Here is a 21,873-nt window from a genome sequence, read left to right on the forward strand (position 1 = left end):
TAATCAGCCACGAAATTCATTCATTCTCTCATTTTTTGGAAGGCATATTCATTTTTAAAACTTAAGAGACTTTTAACCATGTAAAACAGAGTAAAGAGTAGGAGATCTTGCAAGGAAGTTGCAATTAGAGGAGATCCTAAAGTAATGATGCAGACCTGTGAAATGAATCTGAAGAAAAACTAAATGATTCTGGAAGGATATGTGTGAAACTTCGCAATGATATTTCAGGTTCAGTGGTGACATGGACTGTCATTTTTACTGGCCCTAAAGCAAAACCAAACACGGTTAACCAAGCCTCTTGCAGCAAATTCTATCAGCTAGATAAGACGTGCAGCAGCTAATGTACAGTACTTTGGCTGATTGTGGATGTCGCCAGAAAAGAATGTGAGGCCAAATTTTTTTTTGTTGCAAATTGTGATTCAGATGATTCCATCTCCATATAAAGTGATTATCATTACGTCGCTGATTGGTTAACCTCTGTTCCCATTATTTAGGCCTACGCATGTGATAAAAGCTACATCCAATGTATGCTGAAAAGTCAGTGGAAGAATTCCTGTTGATTTTCTTTAGATTGTGCCATAATATTTGGCCCAGTCTTTTACTGCATTGCTTTAGCACTTGGTCATCCATACTGAAGTGTCAGCTATTAAAAGCCATGGAGCTGATGCAAAATTTATCTCGTATAACTCTTGAATAAATGTGTATATAAAATAAGAGCATTGGACAAAGATGAATTCTTATACAATTTATACCCCTTTAATTACCTTCTGTCACAGGAAGTTATCATTGTTTTTAATTAAGCAAATGTCCTTAGACTGGCAAGGTGTGCTGCTTCATACTTTACCCCTGCTAGAAATACTTATTTCTGTTTCAAAATTTTAATATGAAATATCAGGGAGGTGGAAGAACAGCAGAGTTTTCAACACCCTGACAACCGGTACTGTATATTATGTTTCCCTAACTCTGTCCTCAAGGTGAGCAGTCAAGATAAGCCAATGATCTGCAGCCCATCTAATTTGTTTTTGCATCATTTTCTTAAGTTGTCTTACGTGCAATAATCATTGCAGTGTAAGTGACACTGCTGGGAAAATCAATTCTTCCTCACTGAATAAAAAATAACTTACATTACACTTGAATCATAATTGGTATTTTGTTTCTTTTGTTGGACTTGCAGCTAACTGCTGACTTCTTCAGCCAAGATAGTTCTGAGTCTTCTGGCAAAGGCACTACTTGCTATAAAACATTGTGAAATCTAATTCCGATTGAAAAGTAATAAAAACCGCTTAGGGATCTATACTGAATTTTCTGTCAGATGTTCGATATTATGTCCTTGAAGATTAAAAAGTCTTTGTATATTTATTAGCGAGATGAAAGGCTATTCCGGATAGGTTGTGAACTATGCTCATCACTGGAGCGTGTGAATGACTTTCAGTAGTACATCTGCCATATATTCTGTTATTATGAGATTATTATTCCTCTTTTGCTGTTTATCTATAATTCAACCACAACAATGGAAAAGACTCTTATATGTGCTACATGTGGGCACAAAGCCCATATAACTGATGCCAGCTTTTCAACCTGAAAATGAATGGGAGTTAGCAGAGGTTATCAGCACTGTGCATTGTTCTCACACCTCTGGGGTGTTATGCGGTATGCCAAAAACCTCTTCAGTTCCACTGTATTTGATGAAATATATTCAGGGCTGGTAGTTTGTACTTGGCTTAATATTATAGAAGAAAGTTATATTGGAGGGGAGCGGGGGTAAAAGAGTTTTTCAGTGATTTATTTTCCTTTGCAGCAATTGTGCTCCAGAGCTCATGCTTGGGGTGTTTGGGATAAAACCCCTGGGATGAAAGAGGAGCTCATGGTGATGTCCTGGTGAAATGTTCAAGCATTCCACATACAGACCAGGGGCTAGTCACCTGGGGTCCAACTGAGACTTGAAAAGCTGTTTGGAGCTGCAATATGATTTTCCAGGGTTTCATTAATGGGGGAAGAGGACACTATTAATTGAAATGAGTAGGGTCATCCCCCTAATATCCCAAGTAAGAAGGCAGCTGGGCTTCTCCTTTTTCTCCTACCCTTGTAGGTGGTACGTAGATGAAGAGCCTGTGTTCTGTCCCTTACATTGCCATGACAGATCTGGAAACCATTTCTTGCTGTGAGTGCCCGTGCAGCTGTGTGCCCAGGGAAGGCACCTCATGCAGAGCAGGTATCCGCTCCTGGCCTCCTCTTAGAGCAGCCAGCCCTGCACTGAGACACTTCAGCTTTGCCAGAGCAAAGTCCTCCTGGAGAATAAATAAATAAATAAATAAATACATACATAAATAGATAAATAGGTAAGTAGACAAACAAATAAATAAATTGAACAAAAATAAGGAGGAAAACAAGATGCCTGTGTGCAAATGTCCCCTCCCATTGCCAAAAACCTGGTTGCAGTTAACACTGTTCCCCTTGCTGCCCTCCAGTGGATAATCCTTGGTTGACTGTTTCGAGTAGAGAGGACTCCTGAATGCTCTCCAACACCTCTTCCTAACCTAGTAAGTGGAAAGACACTTTTCAAGTGATTTGAACAAGAATCTCTTCACCTGAGCATTAAATCCCTTGTGTAACACATACTTTGTGCTTGTTTGTCTATTTTGTTCCATCATAGAATCATTGAATCCTCCCTGTAAATTCTTGCATCTTCAGGAAAAAAAAGGATAAATTTACGGATTTATTTTTATATATAGGTGGTTTTGGTTGTGTGGTTTGGTTGGTTGGTTGGTTGGTTGATTGGTTGGTTTTGTGTGTGTATGTGTGTGTTTTGTTTGTTTTTTCCCTCTGGGAAAAGGAAAAAAGAAAGAGGGAGACTGGATAACCAGAAGCGTTTACAGGCTCTGCATCCAACTCCACATACAGCTGTTCTGGGAGAGATACTTAAAAGCTTGCAAGTGGATTCTTGTGCCACCTTATCTTTTTCAGACAAGAGAAGACACCCCTTGGCTGATAATGATAAGCTACAGCCTTGATCGATGTGATCTGTGCTTTTGTCCTTCTCCATAATTTGAGCTATTGATTCTATTTATTAAAACTAATTTAAAAAACACAAGCCCTGAGTCCTCTGCTGTTCCAGATCAGGCTGCTCCAGGCAGTCTGATCTGAAGCTAATCCATTCACCACTGATTTATTTTCACTCTGTTTTCAAGCAGAGTTCTGTTCTGTGTTTCATTATTTTTTTTTTTTTTGTTCTCTGCTGCTCTCTGAGGAAAAAAAAAAAAAAAAAAGACATTTAATTTCTCACCTGCAGTGAGAGCGGGGGGGGTCTAGATTCATTTTTCTGATATATGAAGTCAGCTCAGGAAGGTTTACCTGGCTCATATTCATGCAGGTTTTTCCTTAGATGGTGGCCCGCTGTGTATTGTTCTCTATTGTCTTAAATCAAAGCACTACCTTTATGCTAGAAAACAAATCTGAGTATTTGCTTAAATGCACTTATCTTGCCATACTGAAGTTAACAGGACTTACCCTGTTCCCGAATTAAGGCCCAGCAGAGGAAATCCTTTCACCACTTCTTCCTGGGAAGCACAGGTTTGTCTAAGGGCTGGGGGATAGTTCTCAAAAAATAAATACCTTTTTTTTTTTTTCAGACTTAGAGAAATCAAATAAATCCCTTACTATTAAAAACAGATAAAAAATAATGCTTTAAAGAGCTAGGCACCTTTTAGCACCAAGCTGGATTTGAGTCTGACCTAGGATCAGCATTTAATGATTTAGTGGTATTTATTTAGTGTTCATGCATTTTGCTGGTGATCTCATGGTAGTCTTTTTTCCCTTAGTTTAACACAATTGTTTAAATCTTCAACCTTCAAATTTTTCAGCTGGTTAAAAGCTCTCTGTGTGTCTCGGTTACACAGGGACTGCATATTGTGTCTACTGCATCGCTCTGTGTTTGCCACTGTAATATATACTTTCCACAGTAAAAAAAAATTCGTCCGTTCCTAATTTATCCTGAGGTCTGCTTGGTCTTGCTGACAATCTAAAGTCTATGATTTCTTCTGCAATATGTCATAACTATCAGCTGGAATCAATCAGACAAAACATGAGGCTTGATATCATCATAAAGAAAACAGGTACAGGGTGAAAGCCTCCAAAGCCCTGGTCTGTTTTTAAAAGTGTTACGCTTTACTTCACAAACCATATGGACACTGAAAGATGGAGTCAGTATTACTGAATATTTATTTGTAGGTTAGAAATGCCTTCTGTAGTACAGTAGAAAGCTGTCTTTGTTTTGACTTGAGAACCACAGGTAGTGTATTGATTGGATACTTGCTACAAGCAACATTTAAGCAGAGCCTCCAGCTGTCCAAACACTGTAAGAAAGTGAAGCCTTTCAGCTTGCTTATAGTGTATCCTGCCCTGAGGCTTCACAGAGATGTTGTGTAGCCCAGCAAGGATCTTTTGTAAGTGGTCATCGGCTCAAATTTGGCCCACCAGTACCAACAAGGGCATGCTAGATCCTCTTTACATAATCCCCTGTCTTGCCCCCAGACCTTCAGGCAGGAGTATAGCTCAGCAGAGGCAGATGACGATCAGTTATCCCTCTCTAGGAAGGGAGCTGCTCCCTTGCCTTCTCTCTCCCTGCAATATAAGCCATGGCTATGGTAAGGCGGACCAAGTATCATGCATACAACAGGGATTCTTAAGAGCGGCTAAGGGTAGAGTAAGAATAGAGCAAACATTCACAATTTATTACCACAATACTCCTTCAGCTTCCAACTAATTCCAGCCCAGGGTTCTGCCTGAAATTCTTGTTGTGTGTTTAGTAACCCTAATTGATCTCTCCTCAAAGTAGTTGTGCGTTCTACCCATGAGCTCACATCAGCTTCTTGCACTCAGGCAGGCTGCATGAAGGAGTTCTGGTAGCCCATGTGCACCGTGTGAAGAGCCAGGTCCTCTTGTTTGCTTCGAAGCCTCTGTCTTCACCTTTAAGATTTGGTAATGGAAGAGCTGATAAAACGTCAGTCCTTGCCCACCTTCTCTGAGACATATTGTGGACCTCTAGCATCCCCTTAAGCTTTCCACAATGAAAGTCACAGACAAATTGGCTATTTCTCTTATGGAAGCCATATTGTGACTTTGATCAGCCTTATTGACCTCCCTTTTACCTTTCCCAATACTCATTTAGCTTTTTTGAGATGAAACGGATCAGAACTGCACTCGCTATTCAAAGGCTATGGGAACCACTGTGGTTTTTGTGCCATAGAGAGGGGGGAGTAAGGTTTTATAAAAAGAGGGCAGCGAACAAGTGACACAAAACCGTTAAGCATTTAGAGTATTATGAGCCTGAGTCTGCTTTGTAGTCCACATTCCAAAGTGGGGGTAGGGCAGACAGTAAGGGACAACTTGAGATTTTGCAGTGGCAGCACATTTCTCCTTATTTTACAAAGATTATCAAAATGACCTAGCAAAAGAATTTGTGAAGAGCCAAAACATTATGTTAATATTTTTATTGTTAAATAGGCCTGGAGACTTCTTGTCACATTTATGTTTGGAAATGTCTAGCAGAGCCAATTCTGTGCAGCGAAATAGGAGTCTGAATTCATCACTGAAAACATTATCCCTGTTTCAGTTTTACTCTTTCATTTTCTGGCAAAGGGAGGGGACTAATCTTTGAATTGTTTCAACCAAAGGAGCAGCCCCTTCTTCCACAATGTACAAAACCTTACACTAGCTGTAAATGTTGAGCGCTTCAACATTTCAATCAAGACAGAGATCAGTTGTTTCAAAGAGTGCCAAAATTGTTGGTGTTTGCTTGTGCTGATCTGAGTTTGTCTCCTCATTTTGGCAGAACGGTCGCAGGTTGGCTGCAGTGCAGGATCTTTGCTGCTCTGATGTCAGTCTCATCAGAGACCTGTACCTCTCCAGCTCTGTCTGGCTCAGGCACATCTTAAGTAATATCTCAGTAGTCAATCCTCTTCACATATTTTGCTTTCATGTGTTTGTCCATTCCTTCTAGAACGTCTACCATCCACAATGTCCTGTAGCAAGGAGTTGTGTTGTTGAACTACACGCTGCATGAAGACTGAACTCCTTCTGCTTTGCAAATCTTCTCATACAGCTCTTGTCTTACTAGCCTGTTCATGGTACATGTTTGTCACCTTATTCCTCACTCACCTTCCAGATTGCATAAGACTATGGTATGCAGGCCCTGTGCAGGTCTCTGTGGGATGCTGTTCATGACCTTTCTTCACTCAAAAGACTGGTATATCTATTCTTGTTTCTTCCTGTCACCTTTTATCCAATTTTGCACAAGAAGATGCCTATCATCACAGTAATTTAGACAGCTGATGACACAGTCAGCTCAAGGGAGCTGATGGAAGGGTGTGTAGGAAGGGGGTAGAAGTCCAAGGTTTCGTCCACTGAGGCTGGAGGTTGCAAAAGGTTTATTTGCCCAGGTGTAACCGCTGAGCTCTTTCATGACCTACAGTTGTGCCATGAGTAGGTCAAGTTTCTCCAGTCTCTCTTTCACTGTTCGGTCACCCTTTTTAAGAGGACTATGTGTATTATTTTTAAGTGGTCCATAGGGGGTTCACTTTTGAGAAGCACTCTGAAGGTTAAGGCATTAAGCACATCTTTATTCTGAACATAAGCTAGTGTTTCAGTTGTCACTGTGATCAAGCTAGCATCTTTCTGAAACAATAATATTCACTTTCAAATGCGTTAAGGATCCTTGCTTGACACGAGTGCAAGCTTTGTCCTGTGTGTTACTGGGAAGAGACCTGTTAATCTTAGAGGACAGTCAGGACAGTCAGTATTTTTAAGAATACTTGGTGCACTAGCTGTCTTGCTTTATTTATTCAGGAACATCACTGTAACACATGAAAGTAAATCCATGGTTAGTGGAAGGTAGACAGATAAACTAAGCATTTGGGGTGGCAAGCTAATTCTTGATAAAATACTAGGGATTTTTTTTTTTTTCTTTAGTGCAAGGATAAGTAATAAGGATTCCTTGCTTTGTCTTTTCCTTTCTGTCAAATTGGTTTTGTCTGTGGGGAAGAGATCTCAACAACAGAGAAATACTGTGAGGGAGAAGAGATGCTCTCAGGAGAGCACAGGATGAAATTGAGAGAGTCCATCCTCCTGAAATTCATATACCTGTGAATGTTTCCCTCAGCAATCACTAATAGATGAGCTGAGAAAATTCTTTATATGAAACTGTGTGGCTAGGAAGAGCATCAGTAACACAGAGATGCGTGGTAAGCAATGGCAGTAAACAGCAATGTTTACAGGACTTCAATACGATGCACAAGGTGCATTATATTGTGAGCCCTCTTACACACGTGGGAGCCTGTTGCTCACATTAATCTCATGGGTACTCCCATTCTCAGTGTGCTCTGTGATTCATTCTCTTGCACAGGCAGCATCAATTTCAGCAGCCAGCTCCTGTCCCCTTGGGAACCGTCAGTGGAGATATTCAGATTAGAGGAAGGTGTGACCAGAAGGGATAAACAGGACATTTTGCTTCTTTGCATGATTCTAGAGTAACAAAAAGTGGGGATTTTTCACCTTTGTCACTTTTACTGTTATTTCACAACATAAATATTTAAAATTTAAATGTGCACTTCAGTATGCAAAAGCAAGGAAATACTCCACTCACCACAATGAGAAAGTGGGACCATATGGCATAAGCCCAGCATTTTTCTGTATTTCAGCATAGTTATGTCAGCACTAGTCTAGCTGGTGCCTTCAGAACAGTGGGGTACATGATATTTGCATCCAAGACCCCCACTTTGGGAGATGCTGCTTTGCCTAGACTGCCAGCTGAGTTAGCTGCGTTTGGCACTCATGCTGCTCTTTGGAAAATACAGCAGGTATCAGATAGTGAAGATAATATTTAGTTTTACAAAGCACATACTCGGAGCTGGAGGGAAAAAAAATAGTATGATCAAGTCTCCAAGTGCTATTTCTTAAATGATTTCTGACCACTCTGGCATCAAGGAGCATAAGAGATCTCATTACAACTTCAAACAAGCCCTTGGATGTATCCAGATTAATCCAAATATTTAATGGGGACCCTGTTACTTATTAGTCTGTGTGCTAATTAGGGAATTAGTGAGTATCTTTTATTAATATTTTGTGATGTTTCAGTTGTGTCCCATTAAGCAATGTAGGTATAGTGCCTATGAGGATATGGATGAGAAAGGAGGTAAAAAGCATACTAGCTCTTTCTAATGAATTTGTCAAGCAAGTTAAAGTGACAGAGGGAAGTTATTTGGTGTTTCTGTTATTTCAACTATCAGTAGTGATGGTTCAGCAAGACATTTTGCAGGAAAGCTTTGACTTTCTCTTTTACCTTCACCAAGGCATCCAGCATAGAAATTAAGGAATTTTGTCCCTAGACAATTTGTCAGAGTCACTAAAAAAAGCACAAAGTATGGGGGGCCTGCCAACATGGAAAGTCCTGAGGTCCTAGGGGTAGAAACACTACACACAAAGAACACTTGTCACCTTTCTGATATGACCTCAGGCAGTGAAGAAACCACTGTTCTCTCCCTGCTGTGGAATAAGATCTTTTTTGATACATTCTTGAGACAGGAGAAGAATTGAAGTCACTGGCTGTGTGTGAGCAGGATGGCTATTCTTGCTCTGAATCAAAAGAGGGGAAGAAAGTTTTGAAGACAATATCTAAAAAGCCCCCTGTATGGTTGGACTGTGACCATTTTCCATAACGCTGTTTGTCTTGACAAGATGCCCATGGGAAAGAACACAAAGTAAAACGCTCTTTGTGCAAGAACAAAATACTTGTACAATACTCCTTTTGTTAGGAAAGTATGCAGAGATATTAATAAAAATAGATGCAATGCTGAGAGTGTGGTTGGAGCGAATGAACTTTTAATGGCTCCTGACCATAAAGATGGCTGCAGATATCAAGGTCAGATTTTAAGGAACCTGCACATTTGTCACATACTGTGCATTTCTCAATGGCCCGTCTGAGTAGCTGTGAGGAATGAGGATGTGCTCTTCTAAATGTAAGGTAGTGTCTTGCAGGATAATCTATACTAACAAAGAATAGCTACTTGTAAAAATAAAGCCATCACTATTTTCTAGCTTTCTGTAACCAAGACAGGATAACTTTGTTCACTTCTGTTATTTATCTTACACAAGACACTTTTCACAGCATGCCTTTGACATTAATAGAAGCAATTTTAACCATGCTTTCAAGCCTACCGCTGACCTTTTTTGGTAGGTAACTCATTCCTGGCAGTTAAACTCTTCCTGGATGTGAACATGATAACTATGATTCTGCTCATTGGGCTAAAGAGGACTTGTTTGTCATTGCAATTTGTGTTCAGCGGCAAACCTTTCTTTTCTGTGTACATGTGCTGCAGAGGAATCCAGAGCTCCAGCTTTGCTTGGCTTTGCTCAAGCTCTGGGCAAGCTTAAACAAAGGAGATCCTTCCTACATTGCTTTGCTGTCTGCTGCAAGGATACAGGATGCAAACTTTGCCCTTTGACTTGCAGCCACCTGGATCCACTGGAGGAACCAATATCCTTATGTCACAGGGTGCTTTGCAGCAGGTCTACTCAGGGCAGGTGTCTTTTGTATTTGTTACATATCTTGTGTGTTACTGCTACTTGCACCTAAATCTTCAACAAAATTGTTTGTCAGACACATTGCAAAATGAGTTAACACACACAGACAACTGGTCTGAATAGTCACAACTCCATTTGTCTGCAGTTTTATCTCAGCGTAGAGCAACCCAGACTAAGTACAGTGAAATAATTGCACTAAGTGTAGATCATTAAACACCTCAGGTAGAGTAAAAGTCCTGGTGTTTCATCTCTTTTTCTGACTGGGAATTTTGCAGTCTTATCTTTTTTTTCCCCCCCATCTTGGTGGTTTGTTGGGTTTTTTGTTGTCGTTTTTTTCTTTCTTTCCTTTTTACTCCCCTATCTCCAGATTCATCCCACCTTATTCAAGCCTCTGCTTGAAAAAAAGCATCTTGGACCTTTATTTTTAACTGCCTGCACATGACCTTGGAAAGAAGCAATCTGCAGCATCGTGGGGGGCGTGCAGTGTTACTGAGGACAGTATATGCTTTGTCCAGAAATGAAAATGTATCAATGCTGAGACTAAACATACTATCATTTTGGCAAACTAAGGCAGAGGGGAGGGAGAATAAGCTTTACAAGACTGTTGCTTGACCACTTTCGCAGTCTTTTAGATGCTTTTTTTTCCCCTCACAACACTTTTCTGTCCTTCCTTATCTCTCCTTATCAGCTGTTAGCTGCTGAGAGGTACTGTGTGCAACTTATTAGTTGACATAAGCAAGGTCCTGGGGGAAAAACAAACCCCACAGCAACTTTGCTGTGTGCCTGTATGAGCAACTTCACAGCTCTGCTGGGGAAATGGGCATTTTGTTATCCATGTTACGGTATTGCAAGCACTTTACAAGTGAAATGCCAGCAGGACATCAGCTGTGTGATCTTAAAATGCTTCCCTTCAGCTTTTCGTGGCTGGATGGCATTATTAAGCTGAGCAAGTATTCACTAAATTTAGAATAGGAATGCCATCAGTATTGTTCATTACCCTTTTAATCTAATTCAAATAAGAAAAGGAAATTAATTTTTAAGGGAGGCCACTGGTAAAGATTAAGGAGTGATTCTTCATGAGCTCCTGCGCATATTGCCTTCTAGATTCAGACCTGCAAAGAGGATGGGCATCGCTAATAACTTTATCATCACGGTTTTTATTGTATTTATTTTGTCTGTGAACTGCTTTTTTTTTTTTTTTAACAAGACACAAGCCAAAATATTTTCTTTCTCAGAGAAGTTGCTTACATCACTCCCAGACCTGAAGAAATCCCCAAGTAGCATACCTGAAAGAAGGACACTCTCCGTCCCAGAGTTATCCTGCATTTTTTAGTCAGATGGAATGGATTTTCCTTGTATTGCTGGGCATGACATTATATGGTATGGAATAATCTCCCTGGTTAGTTCAGGTCACCAGCCCAGTTGTGTCCCCACAGCCTATAGCCCACTCCTCAGTCTATTTGCCACTCAAAGTGAGAGATAGAGGTGGTCTTGATGCTGTACAAACACTGTTCAGTGAAAACTAGAAGACTGGAGTGTTACCATTATGGGTTTGGTCAAAAACTAAAACCACAGCACCATAGGAGCTGCCAAGAAGAAAATTAACACTCTCCTAGCCAGGCTCAGTATAGGAGGGGATCTTTGTTTTCTGTCTTACCCATAAAAAGTATATTGCCTAATTTTTCCTCAGAATACTCACCTTTACCTGCTTTTATTATCCCACAAAAAGAATAAACCAGCTGCGTAGCCTGGATAACATGTAATTTCACAAACATTTGAGGGGGATGAGCAGCTAATTTAAACATATTAGGTGAATACAGTGATTAGATGCTTCAAGCCAGATTGTGCATATTAGTAAGTGATTACGGACTCTCTAAGTCCATTTACACGCATGTAAAGTAGAGGCTCTCATACTGTCAAATGCACGGATCATATCTTGGTTGAAAAAATGAATTGCAAAGCTCTTCTTCTGTTATGCAAGCATGCCTGTGTCATCAGAGTACCCTTTTTGAAATGGATCTGTAGTTACAGAAATAGTTACTTTTGGAGAAATATTCTGCTTGGCTTTGGTTTACACTTAAGGTTTTGGCATAGATCTCTGAAAAGACAAGCCAGGAGGATGGTGGGAGTGGTGTTTCGGCGCTGCCAGTGCGATTCCTCATGATCCTGTCAGCCTTATGAAGTCCCAGCCTCAGCACCTCCTGGAATTGAGGCAATTAATATAAATCATTCTCTGTTTTTAAGTTAAAGCCTTTTGAGTGTTGAAAAATAGCTTTGCAGCATATGAATTCACTCTAAAGACTTTAAAACCAAAAAGCAAATAAATGCATTCTTTTTGCATTTATCTGGATGATTTTTGAAGCCTTATGCTTTAGCATCTGATTTATGAGTTTTGGACTCCTTTCCACCTGATGTTAGGAAAGGGAAACCATAGCTACGTCTGAAAGCAGCTACAAACTGCTTAATAGATTACAGAGATCTTCCACGTAGGCAGCTGATTAGGAAAAGTATTTTCATGTTCATGTATATCTGCATATGTCCCTTCCTAGTGAGATGTTTCCTAGAACAAGATTCTAGTCTATGGATGTCAAAGTCATTTTCACCTGAGGCCACATCAGCCTTGCGGTTGCCTTCAAAGGGCTGAATGGCGTTTTATCACTGTATAAATGTAACTACTCCTACGTTTATACAGTCATATAATGCCATATGACTGTTTGAAGGCAACCGCAAGGCTGATATGGCGTCAGGTTAAAATGACTTTGACACCCCAGCACTAGTCATAGTGAAGTCATGTGGCAATGTGAACCCGTTTCAATGACCTCAAGGCTTGCAAATGTCCTTCATAAATTTAAAATAAATTGCATTTAGCTCAAAGAAATCTCATGATTCATTCATTCCAGTGAGAATTAGGACAAAAGTTTAGGGCCAAAATGACACAGTTTGATTGAATTATACCAGCTAGGACACGCCTGCAATATCTTTTTGTCTCCTATTACAGCATGAAAAGCAAAATAGTCCTTCACTGTTGCATCAAAAAAAGTAAAAACAAAACAAAACAAAACAAACAGGGAGCAGGTTTGCATTTAATCAAGAGCACACTAAATAGGTCATGGCATCGCCTTGTGTTCTCCTGATGTAAAGCAAAGACTCATTTGTTTCTTGTTCTGGAACATCTAGCATACCTCCAAAGCAAGAAGCAAAAACAAAGAAACAACCAAAAAAATTACAAAGAGTAAATTAAATTTCACTGTAAATCTTTGATTGACAAAATACACTATACTACAGAGGATTAGAAGGTGATAGCATCAGTCTGTTAACTCTGAGATGAAAGTAAAATGTTCTTCAAAATCCTATCACATTTATGTCTTTGGAACTGAGTTTGGTTGATTTAGCATTACAGTTACCAAATCTTTTTTCCTTTTTTATTTTATTTTCTTTTGGTCCTTAAGTTATAAAGTTTATAGTATCTGCCTCATATAGTTCATTTTAACATCAAGAATTTGCAATTTACATGAGACTGGGAAGATAATTGTACAATGCACACACTTTCTGATTAACTGTGTGTGACTTAAGTAGATCTGAGAAATGAGCTTTAAAGACTGTTTTGAAAGATATAAATTCAGCCGTGCTTTATGAAGCAAAAATTACTTCTTTTCTCAACTAGTCTAATTTCTGATAGTCAGTGTAGTCCTTTATTGTGTAAGGTTATTGCTGGTGGCGGTGGGCATTTGCCAAAGAAGCGGTCTGGAAGGAGGGGGCATAGTGCAGGACTAAGTTCTGGTGAAGAATTTATGCCAAAGAGCATCTTCATAATTGTACATGAAAAAGCTTGTGGGACCAGGGTCTGAGAACTCATTTAATGAATATTCAAAATACATCATCTCACACATAAATGGCTAACCTCACAAACATGGTGTATTTACATTGGTTTTCTCAATGCGCACACTTCACGTGTTTCCTATGCACATTTCTTGAGAGATATTTAGCAGAAATTACCTGTGTGGGTCTACTCTTTTTTAATCTTGTAACTTACCAAGTCTTTTTAATCACCTGTACCTTGGGCACCAGATACCTGAATAACCCCATCCAGTCCTCCACCCCTTAGTGATCAAGTCTGTCTGATTTCTGTCACAGGATTCACATGGGGCTAGATGGAAGAATATTAATTTTTCTGGAGGGTTTTTCTTCCGTTCGTGTCTTATACTCTGTCTGTCTGAATTACAAAAAATAGCTGCAGAAGACTCAATTTTAGGAAAAGTTCAATAAATCTCTTCATAACTGGAAATGTTAGAGGTTTATTTAGGAACATTTTACCAGTAAATACTGATTTCTGTTGTTTGCTTCCTGTAATCTACAGGCTTTGAGATTAATTTGGCATTATGATATTTCTATTAGACACAGCCATACAGAAATAAGATGTATGGGGGTTGTTTGCTCTTCGTGGTGATAAAAAGTGGCTTCATATTAACTGAGACTGCACCATATTAAAGAACCAGGTTTAGATATATCTGTATAGACAACCAAATTAGTAGGAGACAGTTCTGCCCTAGTCCTGAGAGGTCTAAGCTTAACTAGCAACAGTTTTTTAGTAGTTTTGTAACAGAAGAGTTTATGCACACTCAAACATAAAACAAGCTAAAATAATATAATAAAAAGGCATAAAAATCACTTAAAATTGAAAAATAGAAATACCTATGGGAATTGTGCATGTTCAATCCAGTGAAATATAGTCTGAATGTAAGCTTACATGTACTTACAGACGTAAAGAGGTTTTATTGCACAGCAGAAAACAATTACTCTTACTGATCAGAAAAACAAAACTAGGTAAAAATGAGTTAAATATTAAGAAATAGTATGTATTTAAGTAAATATTTGTGTTATAATTCATAACACACACACATATAAATATATAAAGTATAAGTGTGATTGTACAATTCTATGAGACACCTTCAGTCCATAGCAATACACTCCCCAGGAATCACTTTCAACAGATGTGTTTAAATCAGGATTTAGAAACCATTCCTGGATATCAGAGTGTGTATAAGAGCAATGGGCCAGACTTAAATCTAGCTTACACTTCTGTACATATGATAGTAAATATTGCCATTCTTCTATTTCTAGCCATGTGTATTGCCTTCTCATGATGCAGTATAACCATGTCACTATGTGGGGCTTGTTTTCTTTCCTGTGCTTGTTTCTGCACCCCAACTTGTTCAGTTTTTCATTACGCCAACACTGGAGTACTTGTTAAGACTTCTGGGACCTACTGTAAACCAAATAACATCACTGTCACTCAACTTTGGACTTTAAAAAGTGTAATTATTTTTTTTTAATCTGTCCCACGAAAATCAGCTCTAACTGTAATGCCTCTAGAGAGGATAGTAGGGTTAAGGTCCCCCTTGTCCTCTTTGGTGGCACAAGGGGTCTAGCCCTGGCTGCGTGATGCTCGAGCCTGGACGGGGAGAGGTCCCTCGGCTGCTGAGCTTCCTCCTGGGGCATGAAATACGGGAGTTTGTACCACTCAGGGTGAGGGGCGAATTGAATCCAGGAGTCTTTTCCCTGTGTCTGTGCTTTGGCTGCCAGGGCTGCGTTGAAGAATCACAGAATCACAGAATATTAGGGCTTGGAAGGGACCTCAAGAGATCATCCAGTCCAATCCCTCTGCCGGAGCAGGAACACCTAGTTGAGGTCGCACAGGAACATGTTCAGACGGGTTTTGAATGTCTCCAGAGAAGGAGACTCCACAATGTCCCTGGGCAGCCTGTTCCAGTGTTCTGTTACCCTCACTGAGAAGAAGTTTTTTCTCAAATTCAAGTGGAACCTCTTGTGTTCCAGTTTGAACCCATTACCCCTTGTCCTAACATTGGTTGTCACTGAGAAGAGCCTGGCTCCATCCTCCTGACACTCACCCTTTACATATTTGTAAACATTAATAAGGTCACCCCTCTCAATCTTCTCTTCTCCAGGCTAAAGAGATCCAGCTCCCTCAGCCTGTCCTCATAAGGGAGATGCTCCACTCCGTTAATCATCTTCATTGTCCTCCACTGGACTCTCTCCAGCAGTTCCTTGTCCTTCTTGAACTGAGGGGCCCAGAACTGGACACAATATTCCAGATGTGGTCTCACCAGGTCAGAGTAGAGGGGAAGGAGGACCTCTCTCGACTTGCTGACCACCCCCCTTCTAATATACCCCAGGATGCCATTGGCCTTCCTGGCCACAAGGGCACAGTGTTGGCTCATGATCATCCTGCTGTCCACCAGGACCCTCAGGTCCCTTTCCCCTATGCTGCACTGTAATAGGTCATTCCCCAATTTATACTGGAACCTGGGGTTGTTCCTGCCCAGATGCAAGACTCTACACTTGCCCTTGTTGTATTTCATTAAATTTTTCCCCATCCAACTCTCCAGCCTGTCCAGGTCTCTGGATGGCAGCACAGCCTTCTGGTGTGTCAGCCACTCCTCCCAGCTTGAATGACAGTGGGCTGTATTCATCTCTTTGACTCTAAACTAGTGCCAGCAACAAAACAAAATAAATACTTTCCAATTATTTCTCCATGTGTCTCAGAAAGAATTGGTACTGAACAGCCAGTATCTCAGGTTAAGTACAGATTGGTTCTTGGAGCCTAATTGGTAAGATTTATTGACAATACAGCATTTGCCTAGTTATAATAGACTCCTATTCAATATGCAGTTGATAATTCAACAAGTAGCTGATTCTAATTTTCAGTGTTCGTTATACCATTAAAGCCGATTTTATTAGCCTACTCAGGGATGTTTAAAAACAGTTAACCTTAATTTTTTTAAAGTGAAATGTGAGATTTCAGCTATTAAACTTCAATTCTGCTTTAACTGCTCCTGGGCATTAGACATGTGGCTTCTGAATTCTGGTACCTAATTAGTGCAGGATAGCAAGATATTCAATAAAGGTTTGATTTTTACTTCCATGTACTTGTGGCTTTCCTCATACATGTAACATTAATTTTGAATGAGACTCCCTTCTTGTAATTAAGGATCAGGCTGTAAATACTTGTTGTGGTGAAGTGTGGCATAGGCCAGTGTTTAATTAAAGAATTGCAAACCTCTTCATGATCTTCACCTGCAGAGAGAGAATTCATTTTAGAACATTGCCGTAAAAAAAAATAATAAATTGTAGGTGGATTTTCAGACAGAGCCTGCTTTCTAGGGCTCCAAAATTAGGTTTGCATTTCTACAAAGGAGAGTTTAGGAAATGTTTCAAAGCAGATCAAAGTTAAAGGGTTTCCTGATGGTTCAGCTTTGTCATACTAAGCCTGCTGGGTGTTCTGCAAGGATTCATTGTACCTGTCTGCGTTCTGAAAGCACAGCCATGGTTTTGCATGCGTTACTCTGGCTGTGTTTTCAGTAGGATTTTACAAATCACCTAATCCAGGTTCAGCCTCTTCTGGAAGCTCTTTAATCCTTCTAACATTTGCATAATGATCTGAATACTGTAATTCTTGTATGACAGTGTGTTGAAGCTCTTTCTGGCTTACATTAATGACAGTCTAAGAATAATGAAATATCAAATTGACTTTATCATCTTTCAGGACTGATAATATCATAATTTTCAATGTTTAAAGAAGCATGGGGCCAAATTCAATGCGGGTGTAATCAGTGGTTTTATCTGTAGAGCTAGGTGAGGCACGCATTGACTATTTCCCACTTAAGTAAATATTAACTCATATTTGAGAATCTCAATGAGGTGGTATTTCTCCTAAAGACCTACAGTTAAAAAATAGGAACTTTTCACAGTCTTATTCTATCAGAATAATACTTTTTTCCCTATGACTTGAATTAGAACATGATAAACTCATGAAAATTCTAAACTGGTCAGCTATAATAAAAAATAGGTGAGGATTGTATGAACATTTCACGTGAATGGTAAGAAAGTAAGTCTCTAGTTTTGGGATAGTCACAGCAGGTAAAACCAGGCTGACTTACCATTTCTGTCTTCCTGCAGACCTTACAATAAGGCAGCACAGACATGAGTTGAAAGGCAACCACAAGCAACCATGCAACACCTTTTATGAGTGATAAAAATGAGGGATGCCCTAGCAGGCATGCTCACTTAAAAAAAAAAAAAAAAAAGACTTCCATAGTAATTCAGAAAACAATTCATTTTCATTGCCATGGGAAAATAGACTAAGAAACTGAACCACAGGGTGATATTCATGTATGTAACACAGGTGTTGTTTTTTTATAAAAAACAAACAAACTTTTATTTATAAGCTATTGTTCAATACAACCAGTATTATCTGATGTCTTGCTTATTTTATCTGCTTCATGTTTAATACTGAGGAGTTTAAATATTACCTTTATTCTCAGCCACAAATATAAAAATACAGTATCTCTCCCCACAAAATCTCCATGGGCTTTCTCATGTCTCAGTTCCACTTTCTTGACCTGGCATCTAATGATATCATATGAAGCATGTATCATGATCAGCAGGTCACATTAATACATGAAATTGTTTGTGCTCACTGCCTATGAATGATTAAATTTGTGAAAGAAAGTGATTACCCAGATAACACTTTATTTCTCCAAGGAGTAGTAGATATCCTCCCTTTGATCTTCTGAGTGCCATCAGTTGTTCTCTCATCCTCTTTGTTTATTGTAATAAAAGAAGATGAATCCAGGTTAACAAAAATATTTATATGATATTTTAAACATTTTTTTTTTCATAAAGCATATTCTGTGACCTTTAAAAATGATTACAATGTTGTCTTGTTGCGTGATCGAGTTGTGTATTCTGAAGTCCTAATTTATGGCACATTATGAAATAATTTGAAGAGAGACCGAGAAGCAATAAAAGGTATTAAAGTTGCACTGATGGGAGATAGTAACTGACTCCTTAAATTATCTGTGCAGCAGGTTAAGCCTTATCTCGCATGGGCATGCATGTGCCAGCTTACAGCCTTGTGTAAGCAGCTCACCCCAGTCTGGCTCCACAGGGCTGCTTCACCCTGTGCTTGAACATCTCTTAAAAGAGAGGTCGAGATGAGAAAGATGCTGTCTCCTCCCAGCATGCAGCAAAGCTGTGGTAACCGGGTCTGGATTTCTTATTGAAGCAAACAGGGAAATTGCAACTACTGACAGATGCTTTTTTCCCCTGAGCAGCTGCAGATGCTGAGCAGCCCAATGCTGTGCTGTAATTTCGGTCTGGGCAGGCAGTTGGAGTCCCATGAAGCCTTTGAACTTGACAGCTGTATTGAGATGCCAAAGCCTTCAGGCTGGAGACTATCCTTGTACCAGTGATAATGGCTTCTGTGCTGAAAAAGCTGCCACACAGTCCAGTGTTGTAAATAGTGAATAATCACCCCATTTTCTCTTTTTTTCAGGAGATTTGTCCTCACCAAGATAAGAGTCATTCCAAAAGGAGCCTTCACAGGACTGGGTGACCTAGAGAAAATGTACGTATTGTGTCAATATTTACTAGGAAGCAACTATTATATTTTACTCAAAACAGCAGTTTCTTATTGTAGCTCCTTTTACTGCCTGTGAGCAAGCCCCTATTTCTGAGCTTCGGCATATTTCTGTTTGAAAAACCATTTTTTAAGAACATGTTCCAAACCACTTTTGTCATAAACATATTTTTATATCTGCAAGCGGACAGTCCTTGATCAAAGGATGGAGTTCAGCATGGAGTCTTGTTGCAATTAATAAATAAAGTGCCATAACAAAAGATCACGGAAAAATAATTATTTTGAGAACTTCATAATAGATCTTAATAAGCCAGTGGAAGATCAGGGAGGAAAATGCTCCTGTTGGTAAAAGGGCAGCTAAATCTTTTTTCACTAATGAAGAAATAAGATTGTTTTTTGCATGTTCAGAGTCAGCTAGTGTGATGTACGACAGAAGTTTCTTAAGGGTGATAGGCCTGAAAATCTTAGCACATAAAGGGTGTAAGCATTTAATATCTGTGAATTTTAGCAATAAGCCCAGAGATGTAATTATGAGCACCTTTGATGAACAGATGTATCATGCATTCATTAGTACACTATTGTGAATGTATTGCAGCCCTCCATCACTAGAAGGAAAAATCCTTAGTAAAGTGTTTCCTACTATTCTTTAGTGACATAAAATTCATCGGTTAACTGGTGCTAGCACCAGAAATGATAAATGTCACTGTCCAACCTGAACTATTCAGGAGCATGTGCACTTCTTCTGAATTATTTTGTGTATAAGGAAATCACAGTATTTTGTTCAGAAGCACATCCAGGACTTGCACCGTGACAGGAGAGGGTCACTAACAGGCTGTTCATCCAAGACAATTCTGAGTGGGAAAAAATGTATTTTAACATCAGTGCCTTTTTTAGTGCTCTGAGTATAATGGCAAAACTAAAAAGGAATTGATTGCTGACATTTCTCTACATCATTTCTATCCTTTTCCTTCATACTCTTGCATAAGTAAAGAATTTAGCAATAAGGTGAATACACCAGAAGGTATGGTGAGGAAAGGACAAGGACTTTGAACCCAGAGAAGTACGAACGGATGAAGAACAAGCAGTGAACGTGCAAGAAGGATTGAAGAGCTGCTGATCAGCAGCAAGCAGTAAAGCTCCCATGGCACCTGACTTTTTCTGAAGCCTGAGATCCATTTCAGCACATCGGCGTAGGCTCAAGAGTCTTCTATTGGCACATCATACACACTAAAAAGCCTCTAGTTGCTGCATCCCCCTCATGGATCTGGACCCTCATAACCCCACCAAGTATCATTGTAAACAGTCATTTTTCTTGAGAAAACAAAGTTTGTTGGTTTTGTTTCGGTTTGGTTTGAATTTGGTTTTGTAGAGTTTTGGTTGGTTGGTTGGTTGGTTGGTTTGGGTTTTTGTTGTTATTGTTGGTTTGGTTCTTTTGGTTTGGTTTTGTTTGGTTTGGTTTTTTTGTGGCCAAGAGTTACCAGTGAGGAATAAGATCAGCAATTTGTCCACAAGTTTTGTTGACACTTGTTTCTCCCCAGTCCCATGGGTTTTCTTGTAGCCTAGTTCTTGTGGAAAATCATTGAGCTCTGTGGACTATGAAGTGGGTTGCAAAAGTGTGTTGTAAACTGCTCCCATTACCTTTAATTACTCAGAAACCATATGTCAGATACATATGAAGGTAGCAGTTGCAGTGAATAGGATGTCTCTAAGTGGTGATCTATTGTTAATCAAAAAAGTATTTATGGAAATTAGCTTGGTTTGAAAATGTATCTATGTACTATTAGTACATGGAGGAGAAATGGGGACATAGTTTATAGCAGAACATCCTTGAAAATACAAGTGTAATAAATATGTAAATGAGACCAATAAACATCAACAAAGTTTTGGTATTTGCAGATGACATGGCAAACAGATAAAATTTGAAATAGCTCACAAATCCTAAACCTAACCCATAAAACATTCATCAGAAATATTCATGATAATGTAGGGACAAAAATGTGTAATCAAATGATAGATTTGCATATAAAAACACAGCCTTTGTATTAAAGCCTTTTTACACTTGCAAGATCATGCTCAGAAAGAAGATTAAAGCAAACTGTAGTCTATTTAAGGAAAACATCTAATAATAATGTGATACCTCCATATGGTAAAATGTGGATAGCCTGAAGTATACAAATGAGACACTTCAATTTAAGTATACATATGTGCTCACCTAGAGCTAAATAGACTAAAGATTAAGAGAGTGACAAAATTTCCCAAGTGTATTACTGAAGAAAACCAGTACCTTATATAGTCCAACATATCTGTACACATTATTTTTATCATTACTAGATCATTTCTAACTGTGTTTCTGAGGAAGTGGTAGGTTTTAAAGCACAAAAGTTTCAGGGAATCATGGTCTTTGGCATCATCCATTTAGGATGAACTGTTTCAATATAAGTTAAACCAGAGATGAGTCCTCCATGAGAATCTCAGTTGTCTTGTATTTACATTAAAAGTGAAGGAAGACTTTTGAATACAGTGACCAAAAATTTCTAGTTTTGAAAGAAAAATAATTCAATAACATTTTTCAGTGTTTCTGCTTTCTGGATGCATTTTAGTTTCTTCTTAAGCACCTGAATAATCGAGAGCTTTGAACAAGTGTCCTTTGCCACAAAATGTCAAATACTTCTAGTCTGATACTTCCAGTCAAACTCAGTCATGGTAGTCAGGAAGGATCCTGTTTGTTTTCCACTTGGACTGTCAAAGCATTTTCCAAAATGCACAGTAGTGACCATGACTCATAATGGAAAACTGTAGTGTGACCTGGAAATGTCATCATGGACTACCTGATCTGTCCTCCCTTGTGAATGTCCAGT

At 39.2% G+C, this 21,873-nt stretch overlaps 1 protein-coding gene across 2 annotated transcripts in view; it reads left to right on the top strand.

Annotated features, from left to right (window-relative positions):
• The window catches only part of FSHR (follicle stimulating hormone receptor), an 86,222-nt gene that overhangs the window by 12,095 nt on the left and 52,254 nt on the right, over positions 1 to 21,873 (top strand). For both annotated transcript variants that reach the window (XM_065834611.2, XM_071805889.1), the window contains exon 2: positions 18,932 to 19,003. In XM_065834611.2, the coding sequence (XP_065690683.1) occupies positions 18,932 to 19,003 (72 nt within the window). The remainder of the gene's footprint in view (positions 1 to 18,931; positions 19,004 to 21,873) is intronic.

Source organism: Patagioenas fasciata, chromosome 3, assembly GCF_037038585.1.
Source record: "Patagioenas fasciata isolate bPatFas1 chromosome 3, bPatFas1.hap1, whole genome shotgun sequence".
Taxonomy (NCBI): Eukaryota; Metazoa; Chordata; class Aves; order Columbiformes; family Columbidae; genus Patagioenas; species Patagioenas fasciata.